The sequence below is a fragment of the Vipera ursinii genome (genome assembly GCF_947247035.1).
Source record: "Vipera ursinii genome assembly, chromosome: 4".
In the NCBI taxonomy this organism is placed as follows: domain Eukaryota; kingdom Metazoa; phylum Chordata; class Lepidosauria; order Squamata; family Viperidae; genus Vipera; species Vipera ursinii.
Window position 1 is genome coordinate 119,943,167 of NC_139514.1, and position 18,339 is coordinate 119,961,505.

At 50.0% G+C, this 18,339-nt stretch overlaps 1 protein-coding gene across 1 annotated transcript in view; it reads right to left on the minus strand.

Annotated features, from left to right (window-relative positions):
- Positions 1 to 1,030: 1,030 nt before the first annotated feature.
- The window catches only part of WDFY4 (WDFY family member 4), a 93,490-nt gene continuing 76,181 nt past the window's right edge, over positions 1,031 to 18,339 (minus strand). The window contains exons 52-62 of the mRNA XM_083362781.1: positions 16,557 to 16,710; positions 15,881 to 15,972; positions 15,378 to 15,590; positions 13,276 to 13,417; positions 12,888 to 13,045; positions 11,998 to 12,156; positions 7,323 to 7,502; positions 5,995 to 6,177; positions 4,415 to 4,505; positions 3,038 to 3,152; positions 1,031 to 2,532 (exon numbers count right to left, since the gene is read on the minus strand). Of these exons, the coding sequence (XP_083218907.1) occupies positions 2,466 to 2,532; positions 3,038 to 3,152; positions 4,415 to 4,505; positions 5,995 to 6,177; positions 7,323 to 7,502; positions 11,998 to 12,156; positions 12,888 to 13,045; positions 13,276 to 13,417; positions 15,378 to 15,590; positions 15,881 to 15,972; positions 16,557 to 16,710 (1,554 nt within the window). The 3' untranslated portion in view covers positions 1,031 to 2,465. The remainder of the gene's footprint in view (positions 2,533 to 3,037; positions 3,153 to 4,414; positions 4,506 to 5,994; positions 6,178 to 7,322; positions 7,503 to 11,997; positions 12,157 to 12,887; positions 13,046 to 13,275; positions 13,418 to 15,377; positions 15,591 to 15,880; positions 15,973 to 16,556; positions 16,711 to 18,339) is intronic.

Here is an 18,339-nt window from a genome sequence, read left to right on the forward strand (position 1 = left end):
TTAACCAGAGAGGCGTTTCTCAGAACCGCTGGGCAATGCACTTAATATCATTTACCTTTAGATGCAAGGCGGAAGATGTCTTTAACGTGACTTTGGTCCCTTCCTTCCCGCTCTCCTTTTAAGTCCAGCTCATTGGTAGGATGTGGCCACAGCTGGCACCCGCACTTGGTGCTTCACCATTCAGCAGGGAGGGGATCCAGTTGCCACAAGGACAAACGGACAGAAGACGGCTCACTTCTTGCAGACACCAAAGCATTTTGGGGGGGATCTGTGCATGTCTTTCAACTACTCGGTTCAGCGGCCTGTTTAGTGGCAGGGCTGGAAAAACAGCAGACAAAGGAGGGCAGCTCTCGCCTGCAGATTGAGGGAGGCAGCCAAAGGCCGTTCCTATCTATCTCTATAAAAAATAACATTAATTAGGATGCTTTGCCATTTCCTGAACAACCCATAATTAGGTTAGATAAGAAACTAGCAGTGTCTAAGAGCTATAAATGTCTAAATTAAGTTATTTTGAAAGTGCCCAGCACTTTGACATTTTGAGAGTTCACAGTAATTGCGGTATTGAGATAAAATTGCTCCTGTTATTTAAAAGGTCATTATCTTCTTCACTTAGATAGATGGAAACTATTTTCCACTCTAGTGAGCCATTGTGTTTGGGACAATTAGGCAGGCTTGAGTAGATTTCTACCAGCCTGACTCCCACTTATCACAGCTCAGGCCGTGACACACAGAAATGTTTGTATAGAGAGACGCAAAGTAGCCACTCTGTATTCCACTCACAGGCCAGCACCACCACGTGACTGAAATTTCCAGGCTGAGATGCTAAATAACCCTCGTGCAGCTGTTGAACGATGCGGATCGGTTGGTGGCTGCCTACTCAACTCGGTCGGCCTCAAGAAGACGGGCCAGGAAAGCAGGGATCGATTTGCAGCTGTGACTCCCAGGGACACGGCGGTCTCCCCTTACAACACAGGGCCCCGGCAGGGCTCTAGGGAGATCCAGCAAGAAGGCCCGGCCTTGGGGCAGTCGCGGAACTGAGATAGTACAATAATACAGCTAGAACCCAGGATGGACTGGAGAGGCAACCCGTGGCGTCCTTCACTTCTGATGCAGAAGCCTTGTGGGAAGTCTGAGGGTCAAGCTGGACACCCGGACACCAGGTTGACTGCAGGGATGTCTCCTGACCACAGCCAGAATCTGGACAAGGTGCCAGAGATTAAAAAACCAAAACACAATACTTAATGTGACGCTTATTTGATTGTCACGTTAGGTGAGGCCACAGCACGGCCTCTGAGGTCCCTGTGCAGCCAAGGAGCCGCCTTTGGCTTTCCATACTGAGGAATATCGGAACGAGCAGTTGCCGCCCCCCCCCTTCTGTGCTGACAAGTCATCCCTTCACCTACAGGCCGCTCAGATGAGACTCTGTGAACAAAGTTTATTTTCCTTAGCAAAAACAGCAATCACACAGAGTCTCTACCGAGAACATCCCGAGGAAATGCACCGCGGCAGAAGACGCTTATCGACTTGTTAAAAATCCTAAACACAGGTGCAGCTCTCTGTCTCTGGGAGCTGAACTAGGTCTGGCTGGGCAGAAAAACTGAAATGTCAAGAGAGCAAAGGCCGGGTGACCCCGGAACCCCGAGAGGGCGTTTCCCCTCTCATCTTTCGCAAGAGCAGTTCTGGTGCGCTTCAGTCCGGATCCTGCTTCTGGCCCAGGAGACGGGCGTCCACTCCGACCGGCTCATGGACAAGCAGAGCAGCCACCCTGGTTGCCGTGAGTCAGATAAGAAAAACAGGCCGAGGGGAAAACTTTAATTCCTTCACACTCGACAGGTCCCAGTCAACACCTGTGGCTGCGTGGCATTTATTTTTTAAAGGAGAGACAAAAGAAACTGCCAGAAATTCAGATATCAGGATGAATATTGTCACACTTAATCCCCCATTGCTAAAGTTTCAGGAAAGCAGAAACATTGATAATAAATAACACCCAGAATTATTTGATAATATTTAGATAATAGTTGAAAGATAAGCCAAACATTTCCATAGATTTGTTCCTTGGTGCTGGCGATGGCAGAAGGAGCCTTTCAAAGAGAGGAGAATTTTCACTGCAGTCTTGGTTGCCTCTTCATAATCTGAGAAATCTCCGCATGGATCCCAGCCTGGGCCCTTCTTAAACTGCCCAGGGTGGAGTTTGCCACCTCAGCTTTGCGAGGCAACAGAGGAGAAACTCTGGGGCCAAATATTCCTGAAAATGTCTCCCGTCTGCCCCACCTCAGTGAATCATTTCAGGTCCTCACGACCAAGGGGAGACCGATCGCCACCCCATCCTTTGCTCAGCTAAGGCCTCTTGCTGGAAGGAGCTTTTGCTGGGATTTACATTTGTCCTCATTTCAAGAGGGCTCCACCTCTTCCCGAAGTTACACACTTGCACAGCTGAAGAGAGCAGTTCGTAGTACTTCTTTCTTCTACTCGTCAATTGACCAACAGTAGACCTTCCCATCTTCACTGCCAGCCAGAAGCTTGGAATAATTTCTAGGGAGCAAGTAGAGATAGGAGGGGGGGGGGAAAGTGTTTTAGGAGCAATGTGGTTGAGAGCACTGAAATCACACTGGATGCTTCTGGAGGAAATAATTCTGGAGGAGGATGCTATCGTGACGTTTTAAAGTCAGATCTATATATCTGAAATATCCAGGGTATATATACGAAATCCCCCGGAACAGCTTCGGAAGAAATACTAACAGGAATGACCTTTAGATCGTAATCTTTCCCCTCCGCAGGGCGACCCTGTTCCTCGAGACTTATCATATATTCTGAGTCTAATCCAGTCCAGCTTGAAAATACTTATTTGGCAAGAGGGAACCAGATCCGCGGCTCCCCTCGGTCCTTAACGGAGGATGCGGCGCTTCTCCTCGTGCGCCCCCCCCCGCCCCCCCGCCCCGCTTGTCGGCAACGGCGGCCCGGGGCCGGCCAGGGCGCGCGTGCGGCTCGGGCGCCCTCTAGCGAGCTGGCCGGGTGCCGCCGTCCCAGCGGCGCTTACCTGGCGGCCGCCAGAGCGGTGACGGGCGCGGCGGGCCGGGCGGCTCCCTCGGCGGGGCTGGTGCGAAGCAGCCGCTCTCGGCGGAGGACGAGCGCCGCTCTCCCCGCTCTGCCGCCTGCCGCGGGGGGGGGGGGGAGAGAGAAAAAGGGAAAGCTGAAGCGGCGGGGACTTCCCCTTCGGAGGCGGGGCCGCGGGGGTCGCCGTCTGCCACCCCTTCACCGGGGAACAGCCCCCCCGCCCGTCTCCAAGGGCCGGGCCCGGCCGCACTTCCAGCCTCCCCCATAGTTGCACGTGCTGACGTGCGGCTGCATCAATTGCGGCTAAATTGGGTTTGCGCGTTATTGCTTTCTAAATTGCACGCCTAGTTCAGCAGAATCGTTCGTCGGTGCCGAGTGTTTCGGGGCTTAATAAGATCTCCCAGAATACCCTGCTGTCGGGATATAATGCGGCCCGTAATTGCCCCGTTAAAACAAATTGCCTAAAGTCCCGGTTATTGCCAACGTGCCCGAGTCTGTTCCTTGTACAATCGGTAATTAAATGCCAAGAATACCGTGCAAATAATGTAATTCGATCGCGGTTACTTCAGCTTTATTTTTACGCTCCTGTTTTGGATTAATCATTCTTTCCGGGCACATCTGGCGGCGGCTGCTGCTCCTGCCGCAAATGCCTCGAGAACAAATTCTTTTGAGGGAGCGGAGGCAGCCGGGATGAGGCCTGCTTGCTATCCAGAGATGCACCCCTGACCACCTGGGATCCTGGGAAGAATGTGTGGCCTCTGGAGCGATGCCAGACAGGGTCCCAGCTGAACAAATACTTACCTTCTGTAGATAACGCACAACTGAGGAAATGATGGAGTTGTATTATAAACAAGCGCTCCACTTGTGCCATAAATATGAAGAGGAGGAACGGTCCATTAATGGTGGCAACTCTTAGCAGTCACACAGATAGATTTTTTTCCCATGACCATAAAAGTAATCTCCAACTGACCATATATTCATTCATGTGATGTGTGTAAATTTGGCTTGCAAGGGGAGGGAAAATGCTTGCTGGTGTATGTACAATAATCTCTCAAAATAGCATTACACGTGTGTCAGGTACACGCATGCATGTTAAATGTACAAAGGCCCAAACCTAGCAAGCTGTTGCTCTGCTTGTTAGACGTCTGCGTTGGGTGCCCTTGACCGAGGGGGTAAAGACAAGCGTGGGGGGGCTAAAGGCTGCTGCCTTCCTCCCATGGAAGACGAGCCGGATTCTGCCTTTCTCTGGAACTGCTTGGGCCGCTAGGACTAAAACCTGGCAGAGGGAGCCCCCTGCTGGCTGGCTTCAGGCCGGCAGCCCTCTCCATCTAAGCATCCCAGGCCTGGTTTTTGCCCTTACCCTGCGGGGCTTGGCGCTTGCCAGCCTCTGCCTCTTCCACCACCATCTCCTCTCCGTGGCTCCCAGGCGAAGCTTCTTCAAGCTTCCAGACCTGAAACATCCGGGGGGGGGGGACAGTGAAAAGCGCCACCCAACGAAGCCAATTCCATAAACCTTAATAGATCAGTCAGTCAACTCTGGGACAACGGTTTGTGAATTGCTCCAGTTGGGAGAACCGGGAGCTTCTCAACTCTAGTCTTAAACACAGCCAGGCAAGAGAGTGGAAAGAAGAACAGGCAAAAGGGTTAAATTAACTAAAAGCATTCAGGCAGTCCTCCACTTAGTACCACTTGTTTAGTGACTGTTTGAACAGCATTAAAAAAAGTGATTTACACTCGGTCCTCATATCTATGACCATCGCTCCATCCCCACAGCCACACGACCACTATGCAGAAGCTTGTCACCCGGCGGGTATTTATGGCCACCACGGCACCCCTGGAGGGGGCCCTTCTGGTCGCCATTGACACCTTCCCAGCTGGCTTCCAACAAGCCAAGTCAACGGAGGGGGAGATGGATTCGCGTAACAACTATTTCATTTTGCAACTGCCATGATTCACTTAACAACCATGACCAAAAAGCTTTAAACTAAGCAGGACTCACTTAATGGCCACGTTGCTTAGTAATAGAAACTCTGGCCCCAATTATGGCGGTAGGCAGAGGACGGCCCGAGAGACGGGAGGGCAGCGAAAGGCCCTTAAAAGAAGCTCATTTTTTCCCCTTGAGGGCCATTTGCAGCCGGGATTTCAGATTTCTGCAGCCTTGGAGGAGCATCTCCACTGCAGCCCTCGACACCCGTAATTCAGGAAAAGGAAAGCGGCTGCTTGGTGACTTAAATGAGCCCCCCCTTCCCCAGGGGGGGGCCTTAGCCGGAGGGATGAAGCTGGAGCAGCCTCTGCACCTTTGCCCTACTGAGAGAAGGGGCAAGGATCCTGCCCGGGGGCTCTGGCCTGGCTTCTCGAAAGAAGCCTGATAAATCAGAAACACCTAAAGTACCTCTAAACTAATTCAATGAGTTAGTAGAAGGAAACGCAATGCAGGCTGAAAACATGCCGTTTGGTGGAGTTTAAAGAATAAAACGTTGTATTCTCGTGAGTGGTTTTTACTAAAAACGGCAGGCGGCTTATAAACTGCCCTTTAAGCGCCAGGGTTTACAGAGACCCCTTTGAGGGACCGGAGAGCCCCCTGTCCGGCTGTGGGAGCCCCACCGGACCCAGACGCCTGCTCCCCCCCGCGCAGCTCACCCCCCGGGGGGAAGAGGTGGGATGTGAAGGAGGGGGCTGTTTCATCCATTCTTTGCCAACTGTTGGGAACCGCTTCCCCGGGTCATCTTTTGCTTCAGGACCCCCGGCTAGCCCGAGCAGAGAGGAGCGAGCGCCAGGGAACCCGTCCGCAGGGGCTCGTGTCCCAAATCCTCCTCTGCGGAAGTTCTGTAGAACCTGCCTCTGCTGCAGTCCCCAGGCTGGCTCCCTCTGCCTCCTCCGGGACGTGAAGCAGGGCGTCCCTGGAGGAGGTGTGGCCCCCTCCCTCTAGGAGAGTCCTACCTGCACGCAGCCATCCGTGTCCCCCGTGACCAGGAGGCTCTGCACATCCCAGTCCTTCACGTCAAAGAAGCAGCAGCAGCAGATGACCCCTCCGGGCCTTAAGGGAGCCTCTCCTCTGGCCAGGGGCTGCCCGTTGACCGTCCAGAGGCACAGGGTCGTTCCGGCACACGAAGCCACCTCGCCCTACAAAACCGTCCAAAGCGCAGTTCAGGCCAACGCCCTTTCCATCGCGCAACTAAGATTAGACAGCCACCGTGGGCCAGGCAGGAAAGTGGGCTCAGCCACACAGGAGCGGCCCAGGCAGGTTCCCCGGAACGGAGGAGAGATGATCACAAAAGCAAAAGCTCAAACTGAACTGGGCAATGGAACAGCGTCTGCCCGGTCTCCCTCCTCCCCCTTCTAGGGAAGGGGGTGGAGAAAGTGGGTGCATGGCTGCTTCAGAGGGTCCTGGATGAAATCCTGAATCCCTTCCAGCCAAGATTCAATCAAGGGGCAGAAACAGCCTTGGCTGCAGCCTGGCGAGAGCGCAACCCTCCTCGCTCTCCTTGACCTCTCAGTGGCCTTCGATGCGGTTGACCAGGGCATCCTCCGGGGCTGGCTGTGGGGTTCGGAGTTGGGGGCTGGGTGGCAGAGTCCTGTGCTGCTTTGTCTCCTTTCTCCAATCAATGTTGATAGGGAGTGAGGTGTCCAGTCCATGGTCGGATGCCTGGGCGGGTGGAACAGTGGTCCAATGCCTCTCCTTTCTGCTCATTCCCAGCTCCGAAGCCCCTCCCTCTCCCTCTGCCTTGATCCTCACCTGATCCTAATCAGTTCCCTGCAGGTACATTTCCCTGCATCAAGCGGCACATCTCTTTGGGAGGCCTCTTTTGCTTTTGAGAAACCAGCAAGCCAGGAGAGGACTTTTGTCTCCCAGGATGAACCTGGCTGAGGCAGGCAACATGAGAGAACTCTGGCTGGATTGGGGGGGCGGGGGGGGGGGGGCGGAGAAGCTTCTGCTATTTCACCAACATGGCATCCAACAACGGTATCTGGAGGGCTTCATGTAACCAAACACACCGGAGAGCCAAATCTCTTGAAAGCTCCCAGAACTAACAGCCCTCCTCCTCCTCCTCCTCCTCCTCCTCCTCCTCCTCCTTGGCTGCTCTGACTCAGAGACTGCTTTTAGTGCCCTCTTTCAACATTAAGGATCCTATTAAAAACCTCGGTAAAAAGAAAAAAAATCAATCTGTCGCGCCTCAGGATGGTTTCTCACAGAGAAGAGCACCCATTAAGTCATCATGAAATGTTCATGGATTTGTCAGAAGAACGATGATAAATGAAGGCCTCACCGTTGAATCATTGATGGCAACCGCCGAGAGGCCGGCCTCGTGGGCAGGAAGCCGGGTGAGGCACGTCAACCGGTTCAGGTCCCAGAAGATGCAGGATCCGTCCGCAGAGCCACTCACCAGGAGGCCGTAGGCCGTGGAGGCGGCCAAGCAGGTCACCGGCTGGGTGTGTCCATACAGAGGCTGGGGAGCAAAGCAAGCAATGAATACAACACAGAGACACACACACAGACACACCCCGAGAGAGCAGTGGGAGCGAGCCCAGTGCAGCCTTCCTCTTAGGCTTGCGGACCCCCGGCCTGCTCCCCGGGGCCAGGGAGGGGGCTCAGTGGGAGGAAAGCCCCTTGGGAAGGGAAGGCAGAAGGCCCCAGGGCACAATCTCCTCCTTCTATCACACACACACACACCCCCAGTAGGAAGGCAACGCAATTCCAAAAGGGCTTGAAATAAAAGCAGAGAAGTAGGATTGCCCCTTTAATATCCAAGCAGCAGAACTGGAGCTTTGCAACCAAACTGGTACTGGGGAATGTTAGAGCCACGCAGTTTTTTAAAAAGGAAAATATTGAATAAGGAAGCCTTCTCTCAGAGCTACACATCAGTCAACGGCGAGAATGCAGAATTAAATTGCCGACATTGCTGTCTGCCAACTTCCGGCGTGACTATGCTTGCGATTCGTGTTCCTGTTCGGTCACTGCATCTCAGAAAGGGGGGGAGGGAGACGGGGAGGAGGGCAGCTGCTCCAGGCTACTCACACTGAAAGATGGAAAAGGTGGAGGGGTAAAGATGGAACAAATTATCTGTGTGCCGGAGGAAACAAGCAAACTTTTCTCCGTGTCTCAAAAGGCTTAATATTTGGGGCAGCCAATGAAGTCCAAGGGCAGGAACATCACGACAGGCTAACCCGGCGTAGAGGGAAGAGAAATCCGGAGGCTGAAGCAGGCAGCGGGCAATCTCCTGGCCTTTGACTGCCGTCACCCCAGGGCCCGGTTTATGCTACGCCCGGTCCCTTGGAAGAGAGCGGTAAAAATACTCCGACCCGGGAAGGAAAAACCGTTTGCACTGATGGGCCTCTCTGGAGTTTGGAGAAGGGGCTGTGGGTGCTTCGAGGACAGAAATGCTGGGGGGGGGCTCCCCATAACAAAAGGGCTGCCCTGGGGGATAGGATGACTTCCCACCATTTATTACAATGTCACTAACCTCTTATTTAATCCCTACAAGTGGCTTCCTTCTGCGCCGTGCTGCCTTTGCCCCTGTTCTGGGCAGAGGGTCCACTGCCAGACAAAGCACCCTGAGGCCCGTAGCTATTGTTTGTTTCTGGGGCTCATTTAAAGATGGCCAAGATTATGTACAAGGCAGCCCTCTGCTTTAGGACAAGCCAGCATCCCGTGTTTTAATCACGTGCAACCATTTCTACAGAAGGGCAAAAGGCCTGAGGAGAGCCGTGGGAGGGTCTGCAAGGTTGCCAGCCCTTCCAGGTGCCACGCAAGAAACCCAGACGCATCGCTCCCTTCGCTGAAAGCCACCTAGAGTCACGTAAAAGTGAGATGAGTGGCTATGCAAGGAATGAAATAAAGAAATCCTCCCTGATGCACAAGGACACACACACACAAACACGGCTTATATAACGCCCGCCCCTCCTTAGTTAACACCTTCATCCTGCCAGGGGCAACCTCCGCATTGATCGGTGGGCACAGAAAGTCCCAGGAAATCCTTTTTGGCCACTGCTGGAGGCCCAGGCGGTGCCATCTGAACGGCCTCCGGAGGGTCTTCAGGAAGCGCCTTCAGGAGCCTGGGAAAGGGGCTCCTGATCAGGACACCTGGGCTGGGCCGGCCAGCCTTGCCCTCTTGGTCCGTCTGCAGCCGAGCCAGAGGCGGCTGCCCTGCCTTTCTCCGGTGGCTGCTGGGCCCGGAGGCTCCCCTGCCCTCTTTCCTCTCCCACCCGGTCAGGCCATTGCGTCTTGATAATTGAATAAATAAAATCAGGACCTGCCGTCCGGTATAGCCGTTCAATGGCATCAAAGGGGGATCAGATAGTTTCATGAAAGAAAGGGCTGTTAGCGGCTGTCCTGGCGGTTGCATGCATTTATCTCAAAGTTCATTCTTCGGATCAATAGATTTCAGGGTAATCAAATACAATTAGTAAAAGCAATAAAAGATGCATATATATGCACCCATCATGCTTTTCCTTTCAGAATGAGCAATATTATACAAAGATAAGCAAAATAAATTAAAGGCAAAAGACAAGATAAGGTAATCTAACTAAATAATTTACATTAGCCACTCCACATCTTTCTGTTTTAACAGACTATTCATATTCTACCATTTATTCCTTTTACCTCTCTCTTCTTGTACATCTCATCAAGTCCAGTTAACCAATTTATTTCTTCTTCTTTTTTAAATGGTTGGTTCATTCAAATCTCTCCATATGACCCAAATACTTCAGTACACACGAATCAGCCATTCCTCTGCTCAATCCACATTCATCACCTGTTAATCTTTCTCCTCTTCTCTTTTTACTATATCCACCTCCGAGGCCCACCCACCGTTCCCACCGCCTCCTCCAAACAAATTTTGTTTCTGTTGACATTCCCAACTGTCTCCTTCACATGACAAGAGCTCCCATAGACAGCAATCTTCATAATTTTGAGAAACATTAAATCTTTGCAACAGATCATTATTATACTTCACATACTATGTTTCTACTAGAATTTACATATCTTAAAATTCCTCCATTTTCCAGTTCTTACCAAAGTATGTAAATTCACCCGGATGCTTCTATACTGTATCTATCTATCTATCTATCTATCTATCTATCTATCTATCTATCTATCTATCTATCTATCTATCTATCTCTATCCTCTACAGATTTCATTTTACTGAATATACCGCAGAAGCCATTTTATATGCTGCCTATCTGGCTTTCTTCCACAATGATGCATAAACCTCCTTCCTGACGCAACGTACACGTACAAAGTCTGAAATGTTCTTCGCACAACTGCCTTTGTATTGGCCACTTCACTAAGCTGGGCCTTTGTTACCTCACCAGCATCATCTTCATAGCAGACCACATACCGTATATACTTGAGTATAAGCCGAATTTTTCAGCCCACTTTTTGGGCTGAAAAATTCCACTTCGGCTTATACTCCAGTCAACAAAAAAAACTTACCGAGGACTTGTGCGCGGCCGAGGCTTTGGTGCTTCCGGGATTGCGCGCACCTCTCCCAAGCCACCGCCGTCGGAGACCTGCCGAAGTTTGGGGAGGTTTGGGGAGGTGCGCGCGCACCTCCCCAAACCTCCCCAAACGTCGGCAGGTCTCCGGATCTCCGTGCCTTGCCTGCCTGCTTCTTTCCGCTGCGGAAAGAAGCAGGCAGGCAGGTCACGGAGATCCGGAGACCTGCTGAAGTTTGGGGAGGTTTGGGCACGGAGATCCGGAGACCTGCCGACGTTTGGGGAGGTTTGGGGAGGTGCCCAAACTTCCCCAAACGTCAGCAGGTCTCCGGATCTCCGTGACCTGCCTGCCTGCTTCTTTCCGCAGCGGAAAGAAGCAGGCAGGCAAGGCACGGAGATCCGGAGACCTGCCGACGTTTGGGGAGGTTTGGGGAGGTGCCCAAACCTCCCCAAACGTCAGCAGGTCTCCGGATCTCCGTGACCTGCCTGCCTGCTTCTTTCCGCTGCGGAAAGAAGCAGGCAGGCAGGGCACGGAGATCCGGAGACCTGCTGACGTTTGGGGAGGTTTGGGGAGGTGCGCGCGCACCTCCCCAAATCTCCCCAAACTTCGGCAGGTCTCCGGATGGCGGCGGCTTGGGAGAGGTGCGCGCGATCCTGGAAGCACCGAAGCCTCGGCCGCGCGCAAGTCCTCGGTAAGCTCCGGGCGGTCACTTGCTTCGCGTCTCCTGAGGGAAGGGGGGGCGACTGGAGCGGGCGTGTTTCCTCGCCTGCTGGGCGCCGCGATTTGCCCGGGGAACGTGCGGGCCCCGAATGGCAGCGTGGAGCGAGGAAGCGGACAGCCAGGGCTTCCCCGAGAGCCGCGGCCACACAGGGTATTCCTGTGTATTCAGGCTTGCAAAATGGCGGATCGAGCCTCTGCTGGCAGCGGAGGCTTGCAGAACGGCGGATCGGCTTATACTCGAGTCACGAACTTTTTCCAGTTTTGGGGGGTGAAAATGGGGGTCTCGGCTTATACTCGAGTCGGCTTATACTCAAGTATATGGTAAATCCATGATTATTATGTGTGCAGAAGATACCTAAACTAATCAAGGCATTGAAACATCTAGTAGCTGTGTGTATGCAACATATTAAGTTTACTTACTGTTAACCTTCCAACAGTGTACTATTTATTGTATTATGACCCTCAAAACGAGCTAATTCATTAGTCAAAGCAGTTCTTTTATCTTTTCCTGACTGGGGACTAATGCTTCAGTGAACCCTGTTCCTAAATCAGAGCTAATCCTGCTAATTTTTCTCTTTTCTCCACCCGTTTTTCTTCCTCTTCACTCCTGATAAGGAACAGGATGAGAAAGGGGGGTGGGGGGATGGGAAAGAGAGATATGGAGGATGCTGAGGGAGAGGAAATCTCCTCCTCTGTTTCCTGCTAAGCCCCTGGGGGGGTTGCCCCAGACTGCTGCCCCAGCAGCTCCATTCAGCTTCAGAAGAGGAACACGGGGGGGGGGAATCTACCTGTTTCAGAAGTAAAGCCGTGGCTCCCGCTGTGGTCCTGCAGAGATCCCAGACACAGACCACGGAGCTGCTTCCAGACGTGACGAGGGTGCCGGGGGTGGGAGACACAGCGCAGAGACAGTGGCCCCAGTCAGCCGGGGCCTCCAGGACGGTCAACTTCTGCTTGGACCAAGCAGCCAGCAAGGCAGGACAGAAGCAGAGAAGAGGACAAGGGAAGAGTGAAGCGGGCCTGACGCTCCCGCCGTTGCCCACGCTTACTCACGTGCCTACTTATTTCTCTGGAATTTTAAATGGGTTAAGTAAAGGGTACTTTTGTGTGTTTTAATAAAATGGGCTTTTTTAAAAAATACAAAAATAGTTGAAAAGCAAATATGAAGTTTGAAACAATTTAATATTTTTTTGCCAGTTTTTTCTATAAAATGCGGTCTACCAAATTATTTTTGACTATAAAGTCTGTGCTTTCTTCCTGCAGCCTCCACCGATACTGGCTTCTTTGTCCAAGTCGCAAATACTAGTGAAAAACCAACAAACAACTGACAATATCGAAACACTAATGAATTCATAATAATGAGTGTACATTCCTTTCAAAACATACTCAGAACATTCCATATATCTTATCTGCTGCTGAAGGAGGGAAGGAGATTTCCCCACTCATCTAGCAGTGCTGTAGCTTGTCTTCCTTCCAGCGTTTCAGGCAAGCTTCTCTTTTTAAACAAGGTCAGGGTTCCTGGACGCCTGGCTCCCCCACCCAGATTTTGCTGCCAGGAGAGCCGTCCACACAGTGGCCGAAGGTGTGTCACTCCCTGATTGGCCACCTGTCTCAGGTCTGGTGGGCGGAAGCGGCTTGTAATGCACTACCCAACAGGTAGCAACCTGTAGCTCATTATTACCTTGTCTGATCCAGAATCAGCCAGACAGCAGGTGAAATCACTGAATCCCCAGGAAAAGATTTTATTCCACAGCGGAGGTAGCAAAATACTTTTCTTCTCCACAGCCAAAATCCCCTTTTCTGTACATACAATATGACCAACAGGCCCTTGAGGTGCCTCTACGGAAGAGAAAGAAAACAACTTTAGAATACATTTTAAAGAGGGGGAAAAATCTGCTACTTGAATTTGTTCCAGAACGTTTTGTGCCATCCGATGTCTAGAATTCTCTTTCTCCCCCAGTTCCCCTCTTAGAGTTGCCACGCTTGGGAAACTGCTCTAAATGCCAAAAGAAAAGTGCCCCGATCTAGAAGTTATAATGCTCTTTGTGCACTGTTTATCCAGTCGATACCTTTGGGAATAATTGATGTCAGTTTCAGATTATACAGATTACTGACGGAGAGAGCCGGAGAGGGAGAGAGGAAGCTGTCTTTCCCCACTGAATGTTTCCTCAGGCTGACAGCATTTCTGGAGGGATGTGGTTTCCTAAAAAGCTGAGAATGAAAAAGAACCATCAATAAGCAAATTACATCAAATCAATGGATTCCGTAAAGTAACATACGCATGCACCAGGAGCTCCACTGCATACCTTTAAAATATTTGTTTCCTTACAAATTACTTTTTACTTTGCAATGCAAAGGAGTTATGGTAGCAACCCAAAATCTCTGAAAAAGTTACAGTAAGCACACTATTGACATAATAAAGCAGTAAAACATGAATAAAATAGTAAAATTATATTGGGTCACAAGGAGGGAACACCACGCTTCAGGCGCCGATGAGAACGAGGGGGCGATAACTGCTTTCCTTCAGGAGGGCCAGCGGCATTTTTCAAAGAGGTCAAGATGACCATTAAAGAATGACACTGAGCACCGATCAAGCCCAGATCGGAGAATTACTCAGGGTTTGGTCTGAGAATGAAAACACCCCGCGGCCTCTCCACCACCTCGGCTTCTGTTCAGCTGAGCTTTTGGGGGCGATGAATGCCGTGTCCTGGTAACACTCTGTAGCTTTGCCTTTGGCCAGAGCAAAGCACCCCTAATGCCCCCAATCCTTTAGACAGCAAAGCTGTCTCTAGTTAGCGCCAGTAGAAATGGCTCCTTAGCAGATAATTTGGGGTTGTTTGCTTGGAGAAATGCACTAATTGCTTGGAGGCTAGAAATGCATCATTGACTTTCTGGGTAGCGATCCATCATGCTTGCCAAAGTTATGCAGGATGAATCGGTCTTTAATGATGACCTATGCTAGAAGGATACAGCCCCTCCTGCTCCCCAGGAGGAGAACAATACGAGTGAAGAAGTTAGCTTAGTCCCCACAGACGAGAATGACTCCCAACCAGATCTCCCCTTCCAAGGGGTCCCTGAGGGAGGCCAGTGGCTCTTCAACACCTGGTGGCTTCAAAGAAGCGGTGCAGAGGGCGTCGCTGGATGAGAAAGTAATGGGAAAGGCACTCTATATAGCAAACAGTTTCTGAAAAGCACCAAATCACACAACTGCAAACCGCTCCGCACAAACAATCCACAGAAGCTGCCCACGTGGCTGCAGAAGACCTGAGTTAAGGGTTGGACTTTGGGTCTTGAATGACTCCTTCTAGGTGGATGAATTAGCTGAAGCTTCCACTTCTTCCTTGAAAGCTGCTTTGGCTGTTTTCCCTTCTTACAAAAGCTGATCTCCACCTACTGTATATCTGGATATACATTCATGGTTTTGGCTTGCAGTAATAACTTGGTGGAATATTCTAACCCATTAAATGTATTTATGTTATAACATTATTTATGTTACTGTGTTATAATAGACGTATTTGCTGGAAGGATTATCCTTGTGCAAGGAAGGCAATCCATGCCTGCTTCTATGATACCTCTTGATTTTGTGTTCTTGCTCTGCCAATACTCAATGACTGGACATTTCTCAACACAGGAATTCCTCCTCGTTACGCAGTGATTTGCAGAGTGAAATGTAAACGTTCACATGAAAAGCCCTTTATAAACTTGGAAGGAAAAAAGATTCAAGACCAATGAGTGAGCTAAGCAATTAAACAATAGTACCTAATAACTTTGATTACCGATTAGGTGAAGAAAAGCTGATATATGATTTCCAAGTTATCAAAACAAAACAAAATATATTAAAATGGTATTAAACTCACAGAGATTATCAGAAAAGTTAGCACATGAATGAAGACAAAAACGGGAACTGCACCCTGACTTATATCATCTTCTAGTCATCCAACCATCATTGGATAAATTAATATTATATTAATAAAGATAAGTTTTATATTGCTTCAGTGGTGGCTGAGTGATGCCTGAAAACAGCAAAACTCAACTTTCTTTTGGCAACCAGGTTACTTTTTCAAGAAATCCCATAACAACAAATCTCAACAAGAGATGAAAATAATTTCATTTCTTGCTAATTCTATGTCCATGGTTGCTTAACGGCAACCTGCACATGTTTGTATCGTACCTGCTTTGGGATCTGTCCAAAATTGCTGACAAATCCCAGGATGGTGCTCTTGATGAGAGGGTCGCCAATGTTGTCCACTTGTACTTGATCGCTGTAGAAATAGGGGTGGAAGACGTTCACGGCCTTCACTGCAGCCGAACCCTGCTGCTTGAAGCCGAAGATCAGGTCGATCCAGTGGTGGAGGTGGCTGCTGACGTAATCGCTTTCCAGGGCCTGAAACCCAACCGAAGCCGTTCAGTTGCCTGGAGAGCAGGAAGGCCTCCTATGCCTTCTCACAGGGGGTGGGGGCCTGCGAGAAGCCTACATGTCTGGTACATCACAGTGGCCTCGTGTGTAATGTCCACTACAAAACACAAAGGCTATGAGTAACGGCTGCAAAAAGGGAATCCTATTCCTTTTCAGAGATTTCTCTTTACCTTTATTTTAGACTAAAGTAAGTAGGTTGTGAATATTATCTCTGACTCTGTGGTCCTGACTCCACCACTCCGCCTCTCCATACAGACCTGCCTGTGCAGCCTAATAAAGCGGTGAGGGTTTCCTCCCGCCCAAGGTGGCAGGTCCACGTCGTCCAGCCGGGTCCCATCCTGCAAGCATCCTACAAGGGACAGAAGAGGAGAAACTCTGGTGGTACAGAAGAATCCACACAAAGAGGGTGTAGACTAAGCTTAAGAAGACCTCATCAGGGGACAACTGGGATTTGGTGGGAGAAGCTGCTGGCAACAAGTAAAAAAACTGGAAGGCAACAATGGAGCAAGATCCTTAGTGATCATCCCTGGTCCAAAACTTGTGATGTGGACTTCGAGCAGATGGAGCTGCTGAGTTGGTAACCGCTGTGATCTGTCCAGTTTTTGTCTAGACAGAATCGGTTGATGAGGAAAAATAGATTTAGCCATGGACAAATACCTCCAGGGTGTTTTAGAAGAGAGGGGTGCTGAGTCAGGAGCCCCTTGGCTGCAATTAGAACTATAAAGATGAAAAAAAGAGTAGTTTTTAATGGGACGTCCAGCCAGCTCAAAATACTAACATTTTTGTTAGTATTTGCATATTTGAGCACAAGTTCATCTAGAATGCTTAAATTTTGGCTCTTTCACTCAAGAGGCAAATCCATCTCAGTCATTCTGAGGCTGTGGAGAGCCCACGATTCTAAATGGAAATCCAACACAGCGCCCGCCTACTCACCAAAGTCAATGTGGTTGTGGTTTGTTAAAAATTCAGGGAGGTAAAAGAATTCAGGTATCAGTTCCCGGACATCCGTCATGTTATGCCTTGAGGCTGACTCCCAGGTGTTCCTCAGGCTGTGGAACATGCGGTCTGCAACATCCAAGTCCCCTCCCTGCAAAGAGGAGGGGGAGGAGAGAAGAGAAGCCATGCCCCCAGCCAGAGCTTTAGGCCACAGGCCGCCAGGAATCGGCATCCACCAGAACTGCAAGCTGTGATCATGACAAAACATTCCAAGATGGTTTGAAGAGTCAGAACAAAGCCTTTTGGAACGTTTGGATGTCACCTCGCAAGGCACCTTAGGGGGAAAAGGAGTGAAGCATGTGGAGAAACGGATCCTTTGCCAGCCATTAATCACGAAGGCGTCTCCATTGTGCTTCCGGAGAGTGTGGCGGTGCTGATGTGCACAGAAAATATTGCACAGGTGAACGCAAGTGTGTGGCTTCACTAAGTTTCAACGTAACCTCAAAGCGAATATTTCCTCAGCGAAGAAACTGAGGCTGAAAAGAGTTTGACGTTTCAAGAAGGCAATTGTCTAAAATGCATCTCCAAACCCTGCAGAAAATGCGTCAGAGGAAGGGCTTGAGATGGACTTCAGAGTCCCCAGACCTGAGCACGGATCTCAAAGAGACACAACGGGCAGGGAGCTGGGGTAACATTTCCCAGAGAGAAGAGTTTTGCAAGGAAAACTTAGCTGGGCAGAGGAAACATTTGCAAGCTGTTATTTTTTCCCCTAACAGAATGATACGAAGTCTTGGCTGGAAGGTGGTTCAGACTCTTGCACCTTCCATACTCATTGTTTCATTATTTTGAATCTGTAAACAATTGCAGGTTCCCGCAGCGAGGCCGTTGCATCGGCTGCTGTTCGCTTAAGGATTTCTTGAAACTTACAGTCTCCTCAGCGATGCCAACACGTTTGCACGTAGCTGCCCTCCCTCCAAAGTGAAGCAAATCATGTTCCCAGAGGGCTCCTCTGGTAATCCACGGGGGGAGGGGGTGTTACCCCCAAAAGTAAGGGTTTGCCTCCTTCTCCCTAATTGCACTACTCTCTGCCCCATCCTGTGAGTAAATCTACACCAGTGGGATTGTGCAAGGGCAAGGAACCGTGAGCAGGTGGGCAGGTGTGTTGCAAAGTCATTGTTGCAGAGGAATTCATCACTCAGAGGCCGCCTTAGCGGCCCCCAGAGCCATTTTCCAGTTAAAACTAGAGAGAATCCAAAGACGAGTCAGCTTTGCAGAAAGCGCCAGCTAACGAGCGAGTGTCTCTCCGAAACCTCTTCAGGGCTCCCTGGCTTTGATCTGCACTCTGGACAGAATACGTGACTGACACCTTTTCATCCGCTTTTTCCATTTTTATGAGAGCTGATGGTAATCTCGAGAGAGACAATGTGATTTGTAATAAAAAGGTTATCTGTATTAAATAAAAATAATATCTACATAGAAAATGTTGTTAGCGCCTCAAATCTGGTTAAAGATATTACCATCCAGAAAAATGTAATTTTTTGCAGCTGTCTAATGCATTTTGGAGAAAGTAATATCTCTAAAACGCACGCCTGTTTTATTTATAAAGAAAGCAATAACTGATTTGCAGTATTTCTTATATTAATAACTGTATTTGCATATATTTGTATCAGAATTAGTGGGCTTTCTTTTTCTCAGAATGCCTGGGTTGTAAAGGAAAGGAGGGGCGGCTAATTAAAGCTTTTAGTCCATGCAGGAACCTCCCCCCCCATCCCACCACCTC